General features: G+C 38.0%; 1 protein-coding gene across 14 annotated transcripts in view; it reads left to right on the forward strand.

Moving 5' to 3' along the window:
• LOC124170977 (ELAV-like protein 1) overlaps positions 1–18,087 on the forward strand; it is a 733,134-nt gene that overhangs the window by 649,310 nt on the left and 65,737 nt on the right. For 9 of the 14 annotated variants that reach the window (XM_046550070.1, XM_046550073.1, XM_046550079.1 and 6 more), the window contains one exon: positions 10,324–10,386. The exons of the other annotated variants lie outside the window; for them this stretch is intronic. In XM_046550070.1, the coding sequence (XP_046406026.1) occupies positions 10,324–10,386 (63 nt within the window). The remainder of the gene's footprint in view (positions 1–10,323; positions 10,387–18,087) is intronic. 14 annotated transcript variants of the gene reach the window in all.

Genomic DNA, 18,087 nt, shown 5'->3' on the forward strand with positions numbered 1-18,087 from the left:
GTCTGGAGTTCCATGTTATAGACCAGGCCTCGGGAACTGCGCCGGAGAATCAAGGGGCCCTGGCTACGTTCCCCGCACCCATGCCCGCCCACACCCCCTCTGCACCCGGTCACAGAGTTGCCCGCTCTCTTTCCCCATTCCACCTCGGAATTCTCTAAATAGTAAGCTGGGTGTGGAGAGAATGGCTCGGTTGGGAGTTTCTTGTTTACAGAGATCGTGGAAGCATTCATGGTGAAGATGCTGGAAACATCCTTGCGGCAAACATGTTGGTTTGAAATCAATAGTTTGCGAGATAACTTTTTTGGAATCGGGAAAAACGAACATGATAGATTAAAAAGTTAACTTTGTTTTATTCCACACAATATTTAATAACCTTTTCAGTATTACATATTTTTCTCCCCGTTGGTATAAATTATATTTTTGCTATTTTAATTAATATTTGGTTTTATGAACACTTTTACCAAACCTTTCCGCTATCTTCTATACAGTAACGTTTGTGGTCTATTTTCCTTATTATAGAAAAATTTACTTATGGGGAAGTAAGAATCCCCTAAACGTCATGTCCATTTTTGTGGACATTATGACCGAAAGGTTTAAAAGACTCAACCGTTTTCATTTCATTGTCAAGAGTGGAAACGTTATAATGAAACTCTTGCTAATGAACTGAAAAGGTTGAAATGGTTGAGTCTTTTAATAAATATTTTGCTAAATAAAACGTTTTCTGTTTAACCTATCATCTTTTCGGTCGTATTAGATTTCGGCGAAGTGCGGTCCATCGGTCGAAATGAAACATTTGATAATGTCCTGAAATGGTTGAAACCGGTCGAGTCTTCTACTGAATATTTTGTGGAGTACAGCAAAGTTTACTTCTTTATCTATGAGATTTTCGGCCGCGTTCGAATACGGCGGAATGCAGCCCATCGGTCGAAATAGGCGACGCGCGACGAAAGTGAACTTGAAAGTGTTCAGACGCGAAGTTCAAAGGTCATTGCTCGTCTCACTTTTCACGAATTAATCTGGCATGGAAAGTTATCCCCTATATAGAGGAGGAAATGAAAGCCGTAAAAGATCGTGGGAGGAAAGTTGCCATGGTTACTGCGTGAGCGGTCGATATTCTCGCAGCGCTCTGCTTTATGAAGCAGAATTAGTGGGTCATAACATTGGACCTTGGCGAATTTCCGAGAACTGTTGGGATACCTTCGGAAAAGTTAGTTCATTTCTTTCCTTTTTGATGTTCTCTTTAAATGCATATCACTCTTTCAATGCTTCGATTAAGCATCAATGTCGCAAAATGAGGGTGTGGACGTTGAATTTATATAAGTAATCTCTCAATAGTTTTCATAAATATGAGGTATGGAGCCTTAATTTCAGTCAATGTGATACGTTAATACCTCGTTTGATTGTAGTATTGTTGATAAGTTTCACGGATTGTGCTGAAAGCAAGTTCAAATGTCTGCTGAGTTATTGAACTGTTATTTATTGCTGAGTTATTTATTTCATTTAGTGTTCAGGCTTCCCTTGGTGGAACCACATATTTAATGTGCAAATTAAATCACTTAGTAATGTTCCAAAAACATTTGTAGTATCGACCCTGGGTTTTGACTAGGATGTAGTCATTATCACCCTGATAATGACTATATTCTGTACCCAGGGTCGGAACAATAAAAGTTTTTTTGGAATATAACTAAGTGATTTATTTTGAATTATTTTCATTTATTATTTTTGCAAGCACTATTGTAGTAGGATTTTCAAGAGTATGTTCAGCGTACATTTATAAACTCTGGACTCGAAGGAGTTCAAGCAAGGGTAAGAGGGTAGAAGGTTAATGAGTTGTGTGGATTATGAAGGTGGTATGTACCAGAAGCTGGCGTTCACCAATGGTGGTGCCAGTTTTATGAATGCGTCTTAAGTATCCATTAAAAGCACAGGAGCAGACGTAAAGGCTAGTTATTGCCACTCTCCTCTGTTCGGAGTGAAAGGATATCGTAATGCGAACGACTAGTTCTCATATTTCAGGTAACATTTTGGGCCTATTAGAGGCACTGGGAACTTGTCGCACAAAGTGGCATATATCTAAATTTACCTGGTTTCCTTCGACAATCTTCTCAAAAGCGTTTTTTATCATTAGCATCTCCGCAGCGCCGAAGGAAATAAGATAACATGAGGAAATAAAAGGCTAATTGTGAGACGTGGCTAGCTTTGCTTGGGATAATTGTAAGCTGTGCTTTTTAAGGTATATACATACTTAGTGGATTCAAAGTCGATGTTTTCATACGGCTATTGAAATTTATGGGAAGGAATAATCTTTTTGATGCTTTTTTCTTATTCGTTGGGAATAAAACCCTGGGAAATCAGGAAAAGTTGAAATCTTTCAAATTAGTATCATCGACTAGTCACTAAGGGTTGTATTAAGAGCTTTCAATAACCTCTACGAAAGAATTTTACGAAGAAAATCATTAAGCACTTCCAATGCGAGCAAATAATTACAAAATGAAGGCAGTTGATTGAAATATTTGTCCTACCAGGAAGTACATTTACGGCCGACTTCATGAGTAATCATCATGCTAGTTGCAGGGGTTAGCACTTTTCCGAGATTTTTCATGCTGTGGAGTCGAGTAGGTTTCGGTCGAATTCGTATGTTTTTAGTTTAAGATATTCAATATTACATCCAAGAAACTTCCCTCGGAGCGAGCTTTACTTATTCATTTTACTTAATTCGTGAATAAGCTCTCAATGCGTGATATTTCAGTGTCTCTCATTAAGGCCCTGTTAACTTGACAAGACTTTTTGCTTGGAATTGCTTCTCAGTAAATCAGTGTACCAACCGTAGCATTATAATGTGATGAACGTATACCTCGTGAACGTGCAAATCCTTGTGTTGACCATGATATCTAATAAAACCGGACGTATATGAAGTCCTTGGTAAGACAAACGTTTCTATCAATTATCTTTAATTTTCTTAATATTTGATCTTGATTTTGAAGTGATAGAAGATTTTTAATCTTGAGAAATTTCTCATTCTGGTACAGGTCCACTGTTGAGGGTAGTGGAGCTAAATATTAAATGAGCAATGCTGAATATTCAGAATAATTCGATACACTGCTGAGTTATGTTCTGATCGTGGAAATAAACTTGTTTTATTCGGAATTCGATGCGAGAATTCAGAGAACTGGTAGCAGTATTCAAGACGTGCGAGGTATAAAGTTTATTGAGGGGCTCGAACATAACCCAGGGTGCCATCACAGCGATAACATCAAAAGAGAAAAGAAATTTTTGAGTACGTTGAAGATTGCGAAAGATAACTTCAGAGAGAGCGAAGTCCTCGGCAAGCAAGCATCTTTTCCCAGTTCTTGCTCACGGATAGCAGGGCGCGTAAAAATAGTTTAATTCCACGCTCACTTGGCGAGTGCTCCGCGTTGCTTTTCGTCTGTTTTCCCCTAGTTTCGCCACCATCTCTTCAAACACAAATTCTCTCTACTGCTTTCCTCGCTTGAATCCGTCTAGGATTCAACATTCTTGAGTTTGAATAGTGTATAGATTTTAGCAGACTTACATCGACTTTTATTTCGAAACATTGACATCGAAAATTTATCCTTGCGTACCGATAAATGAACATAAATTAGTATACAATAATAGGTTCTCAGTATTAGTAGATATTTTATTATTTCAAAAATACGAAATTAGCTTTTTGATAACATTTTCTCAGAAAATTTTGCGTAAGTACCCAAGGTTAATATTACCACGTTTTATTTTCTTATTTTTCAAATAAAAGTTCAAAAATGGCATTGTAATTGATTTTTTGTCATAGCACGGACCTAATCGAATTAATGTTTTTACCAGTCAAACGGAATTACTTGTTGACATAGACGCTTATTTCAAGTATTAATGGGCACTGCTTATTATGTTATGTCTGTTAGGTTTAAATACAGCATTTTCAATTAATGTGTAAGACGCCGTGTAATCTGCATGAGATGCCTCGAAAATGATTTGTTTGAAGTTATAACTTTGCTTTTCAGTGCTCATTACAAGGTGAACTTGATTATTAATTCCGACATCACCAAATGTAAACCGTTTTCAAAAATCAATTACAAGATTTTGCACCATCTATATAGCTGCTCCCATTCCCGAAAGTGCTTATTATACATGATTTAATGTGCATAGTGTGTACAAATCAAGTCGTTAGACGCTCTAAAATACTTTCTAGGAACTTCACCCGCCTAAGGCTTAAGGAATTAGGATCATAATCCACAGAAGCCTAATGAGTGTGTATGGCGTGCGGAATTAAATATCCGGTGATCGAGGAGTTAAATCCATACTGCAATTGTCAGCCACAATAGTGCGAGTGATTGGCATCCTTGGATCGTTTCAGAATATTCTTGGCATTTTTGGCGTTGTTGGTTGGCGAGAAAACATGGTCATATATGTTTCTCAGAATAATTTAAGCTATTTTTCTGGGAGTGAACACTTTTCTACCGTTTTCGAAACCCTAAAATGTCTTTTCTAGGTCATAAGTACTTGTAAAATTCACCCAGTAATTTTAAAACATCAGTGGTGAGCATTTCATGATCACTTGAGCCTCTGCATCTATGACTAAATTTTGAAATTTTAGTTTTGATAATTGTTATAAATTGTGCCTTCAGCTTCTCATTCTTTTTGAATATCACAGGGCTTGAGGAAAACTTTCTGTGGAAACATCATCAAAATATTTCTGCCGAGGATTCACTTCCTTTACCAAGTTTATTCTTATCCTTGTGCTTCAGTCAGAGACTGTCGTTTTCCTTCTCCAACTCCTCCTCCTTGTTCTTTTTTACGGCGTGTTAATCTCTAGCGCGTCCAATACATCTGTTTCTTTTTTGTTTTCATTTCTTCTTCATTTTCTTTCATACTTAAAATCAAGTTTAATTTTAACCTCTATGTTGCTGATGGCGATGCATTTTTTACTCATTAATCAACCACTATCCCGTATAGAATTTTATGCACTTGATTGAAGAACGGATACGCTATCTTTGGGCGCCAATTACATTTGTTGCATTATATTAAATAACTTCGTTTTTTCTCGTATCTTCTCAACATTTCTTTTACTCTAACCAATAAAACTATCGGATGTCATATGCTATCTGATACTTTTTGGCTCTTCTAACCATCTACTCTGTCAAGTGACCTTTTATAGCACCCAAACACCTTATAGTTTATTAGCTGAGTGTCTCTCGATGTATAGGGTAACTTTTTATATTAATAACTTCATCTTTTTTTCTTCGTAATGAAGGAAGTTTAATCATGAAAATACAACATTTGTCCTTAAGGTGACTCTTAAATAATTACTTTCACTGAAATATATAAATAAATTACTCATTGTAATCTTAGGGAACCTAGCATAGTTTGTGATAGTGAAAAGCTAAAGCATTTCTGATGGTAAACAAGGAGTTAAACACTCCAAGTGCTATTGATTCAGTCTCCATTCACCCCTACCATGTTTTAGAGTTCAAGTCAGCAGCTTTTATTATCATCAATATGTGATTTTATAATCTAAGCATAACAATTTAAAGTGAGCAATAAGGGATTACTGTCAAAGAGATGTTTCCCTTCGTTAATAGATTATAATCAGAAATAAAAATAATGTTTCAAAACTGTTACCTAACTCATTGAAAAGCAGTTGTGTCAAGACATCCATAACAGAAATATTCTTCACTTTTAACTCAATCGAGCTGAAATTTTGGGCCTTTCATGCAATTTTAAGGTAGTTGTTAGCCTTCTGAAGATACTTGATATTGCTTCCGTTTTTCATCTTACGTGCAGTAGCGATTTTAGAGATTTGCATAGAATTTGTTTACAGTTCTGTAGATGGGGTCAATACTTTGTGTAAAGCGATGAAACTCCTCACTTTCCTAACTTTTGGCACTACTTCAAGCATCCAAAGTGGACTGAAATTTTTAAGTTTGTTTTCATTTCCAACTTTGATGTTGATTATTCATAATTGAATGATAGGTACTCATACAATAGATCTTATTCCACGATTATTACACTCTCTTCCATCGTTATGTTTAGTTAAAACATGAATGAGATCGTGGATCGTCCTAGAACCATATGGTAATCTATCCACTTGGGATCTGCGTGGAAAGTTGCCCGTTCCTTTTTTTGCGACTTTGATGTCCATTCTTCGTATGATAAAGCAAATTGGAACTAACTCACGGCCTTTGAATCCGCTCCGGTTTCTTCTCTCCATGGGGAAATCCCCGTGTATAATTCCAACCTCAGTCAGTCCGCCCGTCAAGCTTTCCAGTGGCTTATGAGTTAGCGACGCAGAGGGCCAGTTGTTTGAACGGAGCCGTTAAGCGTTTCTTTAGCCGAGGTTCAGTCAAAGCCCGTGATGTACGTCCGTAGTTAGGTAGTCATCAGACGACGGCTCGAAGTCATTATTGGACGCGTGATCCCGAGGCTTGCGTGCCAACTACGATAGGGAAAGTGGGCGGGGAATTGTCGGTGGCCTGCGGGGGATTTGCGTGCCGCCGCCGGGGGGTTTCCCACCCTCCTCTCCGGCATGAGTCACGCGTCCACGCGATCTACCCGCCCCGCCTACCGTCTTCAACTTCCGCGCCGAGCCCGCCGCCGCTGTGCGACGGGCCCCTACAGTCGCTAGCGGTGGGCCGAAGACGTTAAGACACAATAATTACAATGGAGGATCCTCAAGTCATCCTCTAAATGTGTTGTCACCCACCACGCATTAAAATGGGTTTACTAAAGTCGCTGACGGGCAAAATGATCCATGTTTCACAGGAAAATAAGGTATTATAAGGGGTGTTAACCGAAACTTATATGCGTGATTATGTGCGAAAATTCCACAGAGAAAAAATCATTCGCCTTGACCGGGATTCGAACCCGGATCCCTCGATTTCCGAGGCGTCATTCCCCCTGTGGAAATCGAGGGATCCGGGTTCGAATCCCGGTCAAGGCGAATGATTTTTTTTCTCTGTGGAATTTTCGCACAATTGTGCATTGCGGGTGACTCCTGTAAAGTTATCACCGTGGCTAGTCCCGGTATACTTAAATGCGTGATTATGTGATCATGACGCGATTCAGAACTTTTCAATACTATTCCTTGTAATTACAAACATTGTAATGCAAAGTATTGGAAAAAAGTGGGACTTGATGATCCTTTTTTGCAATATTCGTGTTCCTGCCCATCTTTCGGGAAACGAAGGATACTACTTTTCCGCTTTCAAATATTCCATTCTTTTCGATATACTTTTCATTTACGCCTTAAGTTTAAACGACACAGAAGTGGTGTGATGTTGTTACATAAAATTTTTTACTGCGCGTTTAAATTAGCGAGGGCGCTTACTACTTATCCATAATTGTCGATCGTTCTTACTGTGTTCAGAGGTGAAATGCTTCATTTTATCTAATGAAATGAATCAACATTCACCACCTAAAAATATTCGCTCGCTTTTAGCAGTCATTGCATAAACGTAGGATTCCGGCGTATTTGTAAACATTCGACTACTAAAACATTCAATTTCGACGTATACACCAGCCTTTACTTGTGTAAAACTTTGAATCATTCAGTGTTTCAACCAGATGACTACTTTGAATAGGTTAAGAGTAGAACTAACCCTAGAACGAGTGACAGGCATGTGATTTTCTTGAATTCAGGGTATTGGGTCCTGTTCTTTTCTCTGGGCTGCAATCCGCTTCGAGTATTTTTGAGCGGAAGAAGACGTACTTAGACGACTTGAGCATCAGACGGGATTCACACTCGGGACCCATCGGTCAAAAGCCTAGCGCTACACCCGCAACAATACCCGAAAATGACTGGATCATGTAATATCACCATCACATGCGTGTAATTATCCGATAATAGCGCATGGCTTCTGACCGGATAGTCTGGGCTTCAATTCAAACATCCTTCAGCGAAAATAATCATAGAAGTGCGTGGTGACCCCGAGAAAGTAACTGGTCCCTCTTATCTGAATGGGTTGAAATTCATGCGCAAGTCTTTTATGCTGGAATGAGCAATGTCTTCAGCTATTCCAAACAATATTAGGGGTTGGATCAGTTTTTAATTGATTAAGTAGGCTCTTGCCTTCCTTTTCCCGAAACTGAAACGTGAACATTTCCCTCGGCATTTTTTTAAGGTAAAATTTTGTATTTAACGTGCAGGTGAAAGTTGGCAAGGGTCTACTTTTATGTATTCTTTAATGCTGTAGCGTGAGTTATAAACTATCAATACGTCCGAAAAAGTAATATTTTTGAGCGAAAGATGAACTAAATCGAAACTGAAAGCTTGAACGTTGTGAAAGGGTTCCATATTAGTAATGATTGGGACGTCACGAATTTTTATCATTGTTAATACGAAGTATAAAAGTTTTTTACGGCAAAAAACTGGGGAGCGAGGAAGCCTAGTTGGTAAACCATTTGGCTGCAGATCGAGTGGTCCCGCGTTCAAATCTTGGGTGGAGACTTAGGACCACAACCCCCAGACGGAAATCCTCGAACTAAGGTGGTTCAGCAAAATAAACTGTGAATGTGTTAAGTGCACACGCCTATGGCCTACCTAGGGATGAGCTCTACCCTAATCTAACGAAGCCGATCGTCAGGTTAAATCACTGAGTGAGAGGAATTCCGAAAATTTAAAATGTCGGCCATATCTGGTCGGCCATGTCGGTCATATCTGGTAAAAGTGACCGTTTTATAGGGGCGACAGCTTCATAGAGAGATTTGTCGGTAATTCTTGCCAGGATCGCAGGATACTTAACCTTGAGAAATTACGGGCGCAAGTTAGTATAAAACGTATAAAATCTTCTCCGGCACGCTTGCAGTCATCGTAAACTCTTAGCAATACCCGTGAATTTTTACAAGGAAAACAATTTTATTGAATGCAGTATGATGTAGGACACGCTAGCTAAAAAAGATGAAAACTCTATAGCATTTATAAAAGACAACGAGGTCAGTCGACGGGTATAAGGCTTATAGTTACGGCGATAAGGTCCTCGGAGAATTCAGCTGCCAAATAGTGTAATTTGCGAAATCATTATCCCAGCGAATATATAAAATATCTTATGCTAATTAATGAGCATTCCGGAGTTTTTTATGCGGTATATAAAATCTGTCATACAGGCGAGTTTCATAGGTCTTTTGCAAGATTATACATAGTGAGACTGAATATTTAAGAATGTAACTTAACTCAAGGGTTAATGTGTTCTAAGCTCTTTATTTTTTATAAAGATGCATATATTAGTAATAAAATCACATTTATATCTAATCATATTCCCAGTCAGCATGATCATAATTCGAACAGAAGGAAATGGAATTGCTTACAGGGGAAATAATAATATTCTCTGAATTGCGCATTTGTCACGGTCAGCTCCGATCCTAACAGAACGATAGCTTGTTATTTTTTCTCGCAAAGAAATCCTGCAGATTCGAAAGATTCGATTTCTCAGAGTTCGCTAGCCTCCTCTTGAATCTTTTTCTTATTACGTGACTGCAAAGGACACCCATGAAAAAAATATCGGATATGTATCCAAGAAAGAGGGCGACGTTGAGGCCATCTACTGGAGAGCATGGTGAATTTGAGGGCTAATAATTATATTATTGAGACAAAATTGTTGGATTAGCAGTTCTTGTAGTTACAAATCTAATGTGAGTAATGTTAACTCCATAAATGGCGTTGCATCTTCATGTGTGATCCAGTTTTGATTTCCATAGAAAGAGAAAAATAACTGTTGGTAAATCAGCAAGTGTTTGGCGTTATTTATTAAAGTTTCTTTTATTTTTTCTTAATCCTTATTCCAGATGCCTTCATTCTATCTCCGACTTTGTAATCAGGTCAATAAATATCACAAATGTTTCATAAAAAAGACCAGTATATGCGCTATCATACATTTACTCGCTCGTTATATCAGTACTTTCGACTTATTTTTATTATTAAGGCCTCTGTTTCTTAATGGATAATGTCTCGAGGTCGCGATCATCAATAGGTGGTGGCAGGTGCTGGCAGAAATTTGCATTCATAGCATAAAGCTCTCGAATCGAACTTTTTGCGCTTGTTAAAATTGACCCCCTCTACATTGCGTTCCCACTTAAATATCAATTCTTTGTTGCACATTTGCCTCAATATAAACCATTTTGAGTCCATCACGAAAACGCAAATGGCACCGGTATTTGGCTGGCATTAACCGGGAAGTTATTGAAAGCGAGGGACGTGTGAGTGATGGTGAAAATATTAATTCTTGATGTTATGTTTTTGCAGAGAATATAAAATTCTCCAGCACTCCGGTTTCGTTGGTAGTCTCTATAACCAAGATCGTTTCTGTCTCTTTGCAGAGTTCGCGGGTATAAATCCCACCGATGGCTTGGGAGTTTGTGCAGTGGAAGATCACTTTTTAAGTATTTATCGTTACATATTTGTCCAAATTAACCCTAAACTTACATGAAATGAGCGTAATGCACGAATAACCAGTTAGGAAGAAGGGCGTTCTTTGGTTTTTGCTTGTTGTCAATAAAAAATTAACCAATTTTCTATGTTCGTTTTCCATGCTGTTTTTTTTTCTTTTTTGGGTGGCCGATCTATATTTTTTTCTGTGCACGGTTTGAACTGAGGAATGAAATTAATTTTTCCATAATTTTTCAAGTAATTATCAGGATGGGCTTCACAGGTTCAGGTTTTAGAGACAGGAAACTGCAGCATCAAGCTAACCCTTATTTTATAGATGATATAAGCCCTTGGAATGATGGAGAGGTTTTGTTCAGTTTTTTTTTTATCTGCGTAACAAAATCAACGTTGAAATATTTTTTGACGAATAGAGTGCTAACGCACTGGAAACGTATTCGGGACTTTCAAGTTGTATTTTTCTGAAGTATATTTGTTAAATGATAATTTGTTCAATCAGCAAATAGTCGGAAATTTATTTGGCGATTTTTCTATAAAGACGTAACTCGAACTGTATTCAAGGAATGGACATTTATGCAATTCATCAATTATATGGAACGTTTATTTTGGCATCAACGTGCACTTCTGTAGATAAAAACTTGTCCAGCCGCATTTTTTTTACAACGCGCTGGAATTCAGGGCAATATTTCGTGAACATTATCCGTAGATCAAATTACCGCCGAATCTCATTTTTTTCAAATAATAATCACATTTTTGCGCTTCATACTCGTCACAAAAATAATCTTTGCATCAAGGAAACTGAAGAAGCGGGAGGTAGGAAGTAGTTAATTGACCTGCAACATTCTTTTCTGATCACATGTATGTTAATATATTCTTCTCTAGTTTTTTCACAGAGGAATATCAAGTTTTTCCATTTAAGCGTGGCTCTGTTTCCTATGGTAAGAAATCTTCATGCAATAGGGAAAACTGAATGTACAAATGATGAATTTGGCATGGCATATTAATAGTTTTAAGTATCGTCTCAACATGGAATTAATTATGCTCTAACAGTATCTTTGATTCCATAGAGGAACTAAATGCAACATTTTGCTACTACTTTTTTAAATTTTCCTTGGGAAAGTGTTTTCATGAAGGTCTATTGGATATCATTTTTATTCACGTTGACAATTTTTATTCACATGCTCACAATTCATCCTATTCCGAGCTTAACAATAATTAGTTTTCTCGAGTGTACTCTTAGAAATTTTTTTCAAAGCCTGATTGTCACTCGGGTATTCAATTATTGTCCATTTTACTTGCAAAACAATTTCTCTACAAATTCTGATCAAACACCAAAATATATTTAGATGATCACGTTTTCCTTCATTCTGTGGTACCTAATGCCTTTCATTCGAATTATTATCCTGCAAGACCTAAATTTAATACAAAGTTTTTCACCGGGATAGATTTAGTATAAACAACTAATCACATTTCACCGTAGCATATGCCCATTAATTAAGCGATTGATATTTCGTGAACAATATCAACTGAAGCTATGTTCTTAAAGAAACGGAATTATTTCGAATACATCTTCCGTATTTGGTATGCAGACGTTTTACAGAGCAATTATTTTGGCATTGGCGTACTCGTGGAGAGAGATAATTTGGGGGCTCACAACCAAATTTTAACGAAAGCAGCGTAATATATATATTTGTTTTATTATCCTGCAAATAACCTAAGTAAAAATTCGACTGTAATAGCATTTTATCACGATATCTTTGCTGGTGACCAATCGGCTAGGTACACACTATCAGCTTAAGAAGTATTAGTCGAAACATTTGGCAAAGTTAATACAGAGTTATCACTAATTAGGGCGCAAATTTTCTTTTGCTCCGGCCGCTGTTGTGTTAAAAGTATGGCTGTTCGTAAAATAACTCTAAATATACTCCATTGCGATGTAAATTTTCCTGTAAGCTAAATACCCCATTTAAAGTTAATAGGATCAGTTAATATTTTACTATTAGACAGAGTCATCGTAATTCCACTTAAAATTATGCTCAGTCAGGTAATATCGGTCGAATAATCAAAGAATTGAGAATAGAGGAAAGAAGGATTTCGTTAACAAATCAACCGAACGTGCTTTGTAAAGTCCTAATTTATCAAGGTTATTAATATGATAATGTTGAACGAGATTTCAAAAATGCTTATCGTAAAATATGTTTGTTTAGGCTGCTTTTGTTCACCATTTGCTTGATGATGATAAGCAGAATTTTGAGACTGAAGCTGAGTAAAATCTATGAAAAAATAATTGACTTTTACTCACCTCATCCTGAACAAGATAGATTCACTCGCCTTTATTCTGAGTTAGAATTTCGGTACATAGCGGCTAAAGGTTCTTGACTATTTATTGCTTTGATGCACTAGTTTCCTTCATCTAAGGTAATCATTTCAAACTTTTGATCTATTGATGGTACTTACGGCTAAATTAACCATCGGGAGCAAATTAAAACTGTAAACAAGTTTTTGTACATATTGACTTACTCCATCATTCCTTACACAAGGATTTAGAGAGAATAATCAAAGATTACCTTTGCGATAGCTGTCGTAATATCGTCAGGATAATATAGCGAGCAGGAAGTAAAGCATAATGCGTTAAAAAGTCTCATTTCAAGCGAGCTTGCTGGGGGTAATTCTTTCACTGCTTTGACGCATTTTCCTCCCGAGTCAAAGTTCCCATCTATTCTGATTCTCGATCCACGGCCAGAGTTAACCTTTCGAGGCGTTGATAATAACTCGCCGCGCCGTTTGTGTCCGTTTTGACGGCGAGCATTTCAGGTGACGGGGGCAGTTTTATTCGGTCCAATGGGAGGCGTGGGGAGGGGGGTGGGGCAGAAGGTGACGGGCGAGAAAAGCCACACGCGGGGAAGCATTCCGTATTCCTGGAAAGTGTGTGCGTGGGTTTGTCAGGGTGACGGCTGGCGAGGGAGCGGCAGCGCTCAACCGCGTGGCGCGGCGCTATTTGGAGTTGGCGATGTCGCAATCGGGAAAAGCTGGGATGCGGGTTGGGGGTGGTGTGGATACCCCCGCGATCCCTCCCCTTGTGGAATTTGCGGAAGCAAGCGGAGGGACAGCAGCGGCAGTGTGGAATTTTGGAAAAGACGGCGCGACCAGTTTTATTTCACGACGAGTTATTCATTTGAAAGCCTTGCGTTTCAGATGAAAGCGCGAGCAGTTGAACTAAGGCTCTTTCATTAAGTCACGATGTTTACAGGGAACATATTATCAATTTCCGTCTGCATCTGTCTATATCCCTAGCTTAAAAATGTATCACGTGATACGATAATGAGTGGAAATTTTCATATTTGAGCCGGGAAAAAGTTGAATTTTGGAAGGCACTGCGCGACCAGTTGTATTCCGGCTCTTTCATGACGAATTATTATTTTAAAAGATGAGCTAGCGTCATGAGGTTTTAGGGCACATAGAATGTATTTCCGTCGACGTTTCTCTGTATCTCAAACACAAAAATTTATCGTTTGACACAATGCTGAGTGGAAGTTTTCATATTAGAGTCAGGAAAACTTTGCATTTCAGAAGAATGTATTCAGGCTCTTTCACGAAGAATTATTCATTTAAAAGTTGAGCTATAGTCATGAATTTTTCAGGTTACATATATCAATTCTCATTAGAATTTGCCTATATCTCTAGCGAAAAATGTATCAGCTGAAACAATACTGAGCGAAAATTTTCAAATAAAAAAGTCAACACTGTGTTTCCTGCGAATTTTAGGATGGTAGAGCAAATGAGCAATTCATTGCAAAAAGAGGCCGATGTAATTTCAAGAGATATAAAAATCCCAAGCGACTGGACTTGTTTCATTGTGCGTTTGTATTTTAAAACTTTTGATATCAACGTCAATGTTTTTGGCATGGATTGAGACCTCTTCGAACCGTTACTTATGTCTCAGATAATTCAATGTTGCCTTAGTTATTCCTCAGTTGTGTAACTTGTGCATTACAGCTACGGATAAATGCCATCAAGTAACTATTCCATTTTCTCTAAACCATCACCATGATTCTCTAGGTTTAAGCGGTTATACTTTACAAATATAGACTCAAAAGGTCACATTTTCCGCGACGAATTTAATTTTTTATGACTCACGCCAACTACAAATTTTCATGGTACGTATTTTCTAGTTTTTCAAAGTAGAAAATTTAGCGTAATTGTTTTATCGGATTTAAATTTTCTCCACTTGAAATGAAGTTAAATGTTAAAGTGTGATGCTGAAGATGGTGACTTAACTTTTTAATTCCTTTAAAAAAATTAAACTACTCAAAAAAGAAGTCGCCCGGTGGATCGGGAATAATTCGTCGTTTTAAGTACCTTCTCGTACAGGATGGCACCGTTAAAAATTACAGGGATCGGACGGAAATGTACTCGTGATAATATATGTATATTTGATTTGTTTATATGTTTCAAATCGTAGCGTAGCAAATCAAAATTTTCTATTGTTACTTTTTAGTCCCACACATCTGCTATTAATTACGAAATATTTGGCTGTTTTTTAGTATATCTCGGATACCAGGAGGCTATTTAAGATATGTATCTTGTGAAATAGTCATCCGGATTGGGAAGGGTGGTTAGCCGTTCTGTATAGGATGGCTATAGCAAGAGTGGTGCATATTCTGAGCATTAAATTTTTGTGTTGACTGAAAGCAGAGGGGAATGCTTCAGTGTAGGGACGGGTACAAGGCTCAACTCTTGCTTCAAACTTGGGTTTCCGATATCATAGACTCATCAGCTGATGAATAGGAGGAGTTGAAATTTCCCATTCAGTAATTAATAAGTCCCTCTAGCTTTCACAAAACTTTCAGTTACACTCATATGTTTATTTTCGGTAAGCTATTTACTTCCCTGATACCAACCTCATGAGATGGAGAATATTGTGTGTGATGGATAGGGAAAAGATGATTGAGAATGCTCTCAGAAAATAAAGTATTGCAATTTCGGTGAAATATTTAATGATAGCTGTATATACTATTGATAATTTCATAGTATTCAATTACATACAAAGAAATTGCTCTTTTTCGAGCATCATCCCTCTAAAATATGTAAATAACTATATCGCGAAATTAAGGATACCGAAGGATCTTATTTTAAAGGTGAAAGCCTTTAACTGGAGAACTTCATATAGGAATGAAATCAAGGATATTGCATGCATAATAATTGAAAAATAATAATAGATGAATTTTTTCGGAGCGAGGTTGAGACTAATTAGTCCCCTCTTCCACCTAACCCTTGTTAGCATCATTACAAACATATTTAAAAACTGTATATAAAAGTTTACAATAAAAAATATACAGCGTACACTATTAGTGAAATTTCAAACAAGATAAAAAATATATGAGGAAATTTTTTGCAAAAAAAGATTTCAGTTTGAGGGAAAAAGCATGAATATAAAAGAGTAGTATCCGTCAGCGAAAAAGCCCACTGAAGGAAAACGCCCACACAAACAGGGAGTGTGAAAAACCTGCGAAAAACTACTGAGTGAAAACTAATGCCATGTTGCATGCACAATACAACATAGTTAATGAGATACATAGTGTACACAAATATTACTCATGCAATTAAGACATTTTATAGAGGAGCTAGGTGATCAGAAGAAGGCAATACTGAGAGGTTCATCAATCCTACCATTTAGTTGCCAATTATCACGAGAGCTATTTAGCCGTTGCCGTGTATGGAATATTATTTTAGGCAATTCTTCGTTAAACTTTCGCGGGTACTCGCCATGTTGAATGAAAAAAAAACTTTTGGGCTATGTCGCCGCGTCAAATTTTGGGTGGCCCCAACGTTTCCCGACCGATGCTGATTTCTTTCTCAAGGGACTGGTCACTCAAGTGTAAGGGTACGGCCCACCCGCCACCTCGAAAAGTGTCGCGGGTCGCACGCCTCGTATTGCGTGTGGGTTCTTGCCCTTGGTGTCGGGAAGCGAATAATCACACACGAGTATTTTAAGTGTTTGACCCAAAGTTTGTTTCAATTCAAAAAACCCGATATCAAAATTAATTCAAGCAAAAAGCATGAAGTGTTAATGAATTTGTGCGTCCAGAATAGCCAAAAGTTAAGATATTACCAAGTCTCGGAAAGGAGAGGAGCTGCTGGTGATGGCACGGGTGGATAGCGAGGCGCTTAGGTCGCACGGGCTCTACGGTCCGCGCTTCGACTCCAACTGGCGGCTACATTGCTGCCTGACCGCTGACGAGTGACCCGTGACAGTATTAGTTACTGAGTGAGTTTCTGAGTGCGTCCTGAGTGCGTCCTGAGTCCCAATGGCATCTCAACCGTGCCATTATATAGGGAAGTGGAACCAGGATGTTTTCGTCCATGAGGAAGGGGAAGAGGAAGGTTAGGCGTTCTAGAAAGTTAAAAGGTGCAAATCCCGAGGCATAGTTTGTCATAGCTGGTTATTCTGAGATGTCACACAACAACATATTTATACATATTTTGGAAATGGAAATCTTCCATTTCCGGATCACTACACAAGTACGCGTAAGCCGAACACGCAGCGCTGGGCCTGGGCCACACAATCGGCCTTAAGGAAGCAAAAAATGTTGCCAAAGTAAAAGTTTTAAACAGACTCGTCAGCGAAGGCATAGAAATGTCTAAAGAGGAGGTGAACGATTTCAACGGGGACACCGGCCTTAAAATTAGCCGTACTTGGCAACCCGTGATCAGCAAAAGCAATCAACAACCTACTCCTCCAACCTCGCCCTCTCTTTCCCCCACCACCTGATACGGATACCTATATACATAAATTTTAATTCCCACCTCTTCAGAATTCCTTGAGAAAGCGACCAGCATCGGTCGGGAAACGTTGGGGCCACCCAAAAATTGACGCGGCGACATAGCCCAAAAGTTTTTCTATTCAGCAGAATTTTATGCGTTTGTTTGTATCTTTTTGATGGTAGAGTTTGATGAAACATTTAAAACTCTTTATTCAAACCTAAATAAGATTTTAGCAAACGGCTGTGCAAATGTTGGTGTAGCTGAAAAATGTCCTCTTTATGCAATTATGCCAGCTCAGGTGATAATTTAAAACAGTATCCCTTACTGTTACTCGCTCCATCCTGTTTAAGACTCGGGAATCGCATAATACTATTTTTTTATAATTTCTTTACTACATTACTAAGGATCACCTTTACTAAGGGACACCAGTAGCCATCGTTTTCAAAACAAAAGTAACATTCTCAGAAAACCCAATTTTTTTCCCTTTTACCTTGATTGTGGTCTTTTTACTGGAATCAGTCACTAATAATTTTTTCTTGATATTAAAAGTCATCAATTTTTTTAGATGAAAAAAATGTTAAATTTGTTTTTCTGCAGAATGTCATCAAAACACGACCATGTTTTGACGGTCAACGTCATCAAGTGGTCCATCTTTCCAGAAGATGAACCGTTCAACCGTCGCAACCATTTTTAATAAAAATTCTGTGGGAAAGACAACAAAGTTTAAATTTCATTCATCCAATACATTCAGCAAATTCCGCAAAGTATCGTAAGGAACCATAGAGAATCGTTACTTATTTTTATTGTTAAGAAAGGGTGAGAGAAATTTATGTATTTCTAACACACAAAGTGAGAAAATTAATTGCTATCATAATCCGATGTACGTCATGTTATGGTTCCTATATTTCAAGTCTATATCTGAGTTTTTCTTT

This window comes from Ischnura elegans, chromosome X (assembly GCF_921293095.1).
Source record: "Ischnura elegans chromosome X, ioIscEleg1.1, whole genome shotgun sequence".
In the NCBI taxonomy this organism is placed as follows: domain Eukaryota; kingdom Metazoa; phylum Arthropoda; class Insecta; order Odonata; family Coenagrionidae; genus Ischnura; species Ischnura elegans.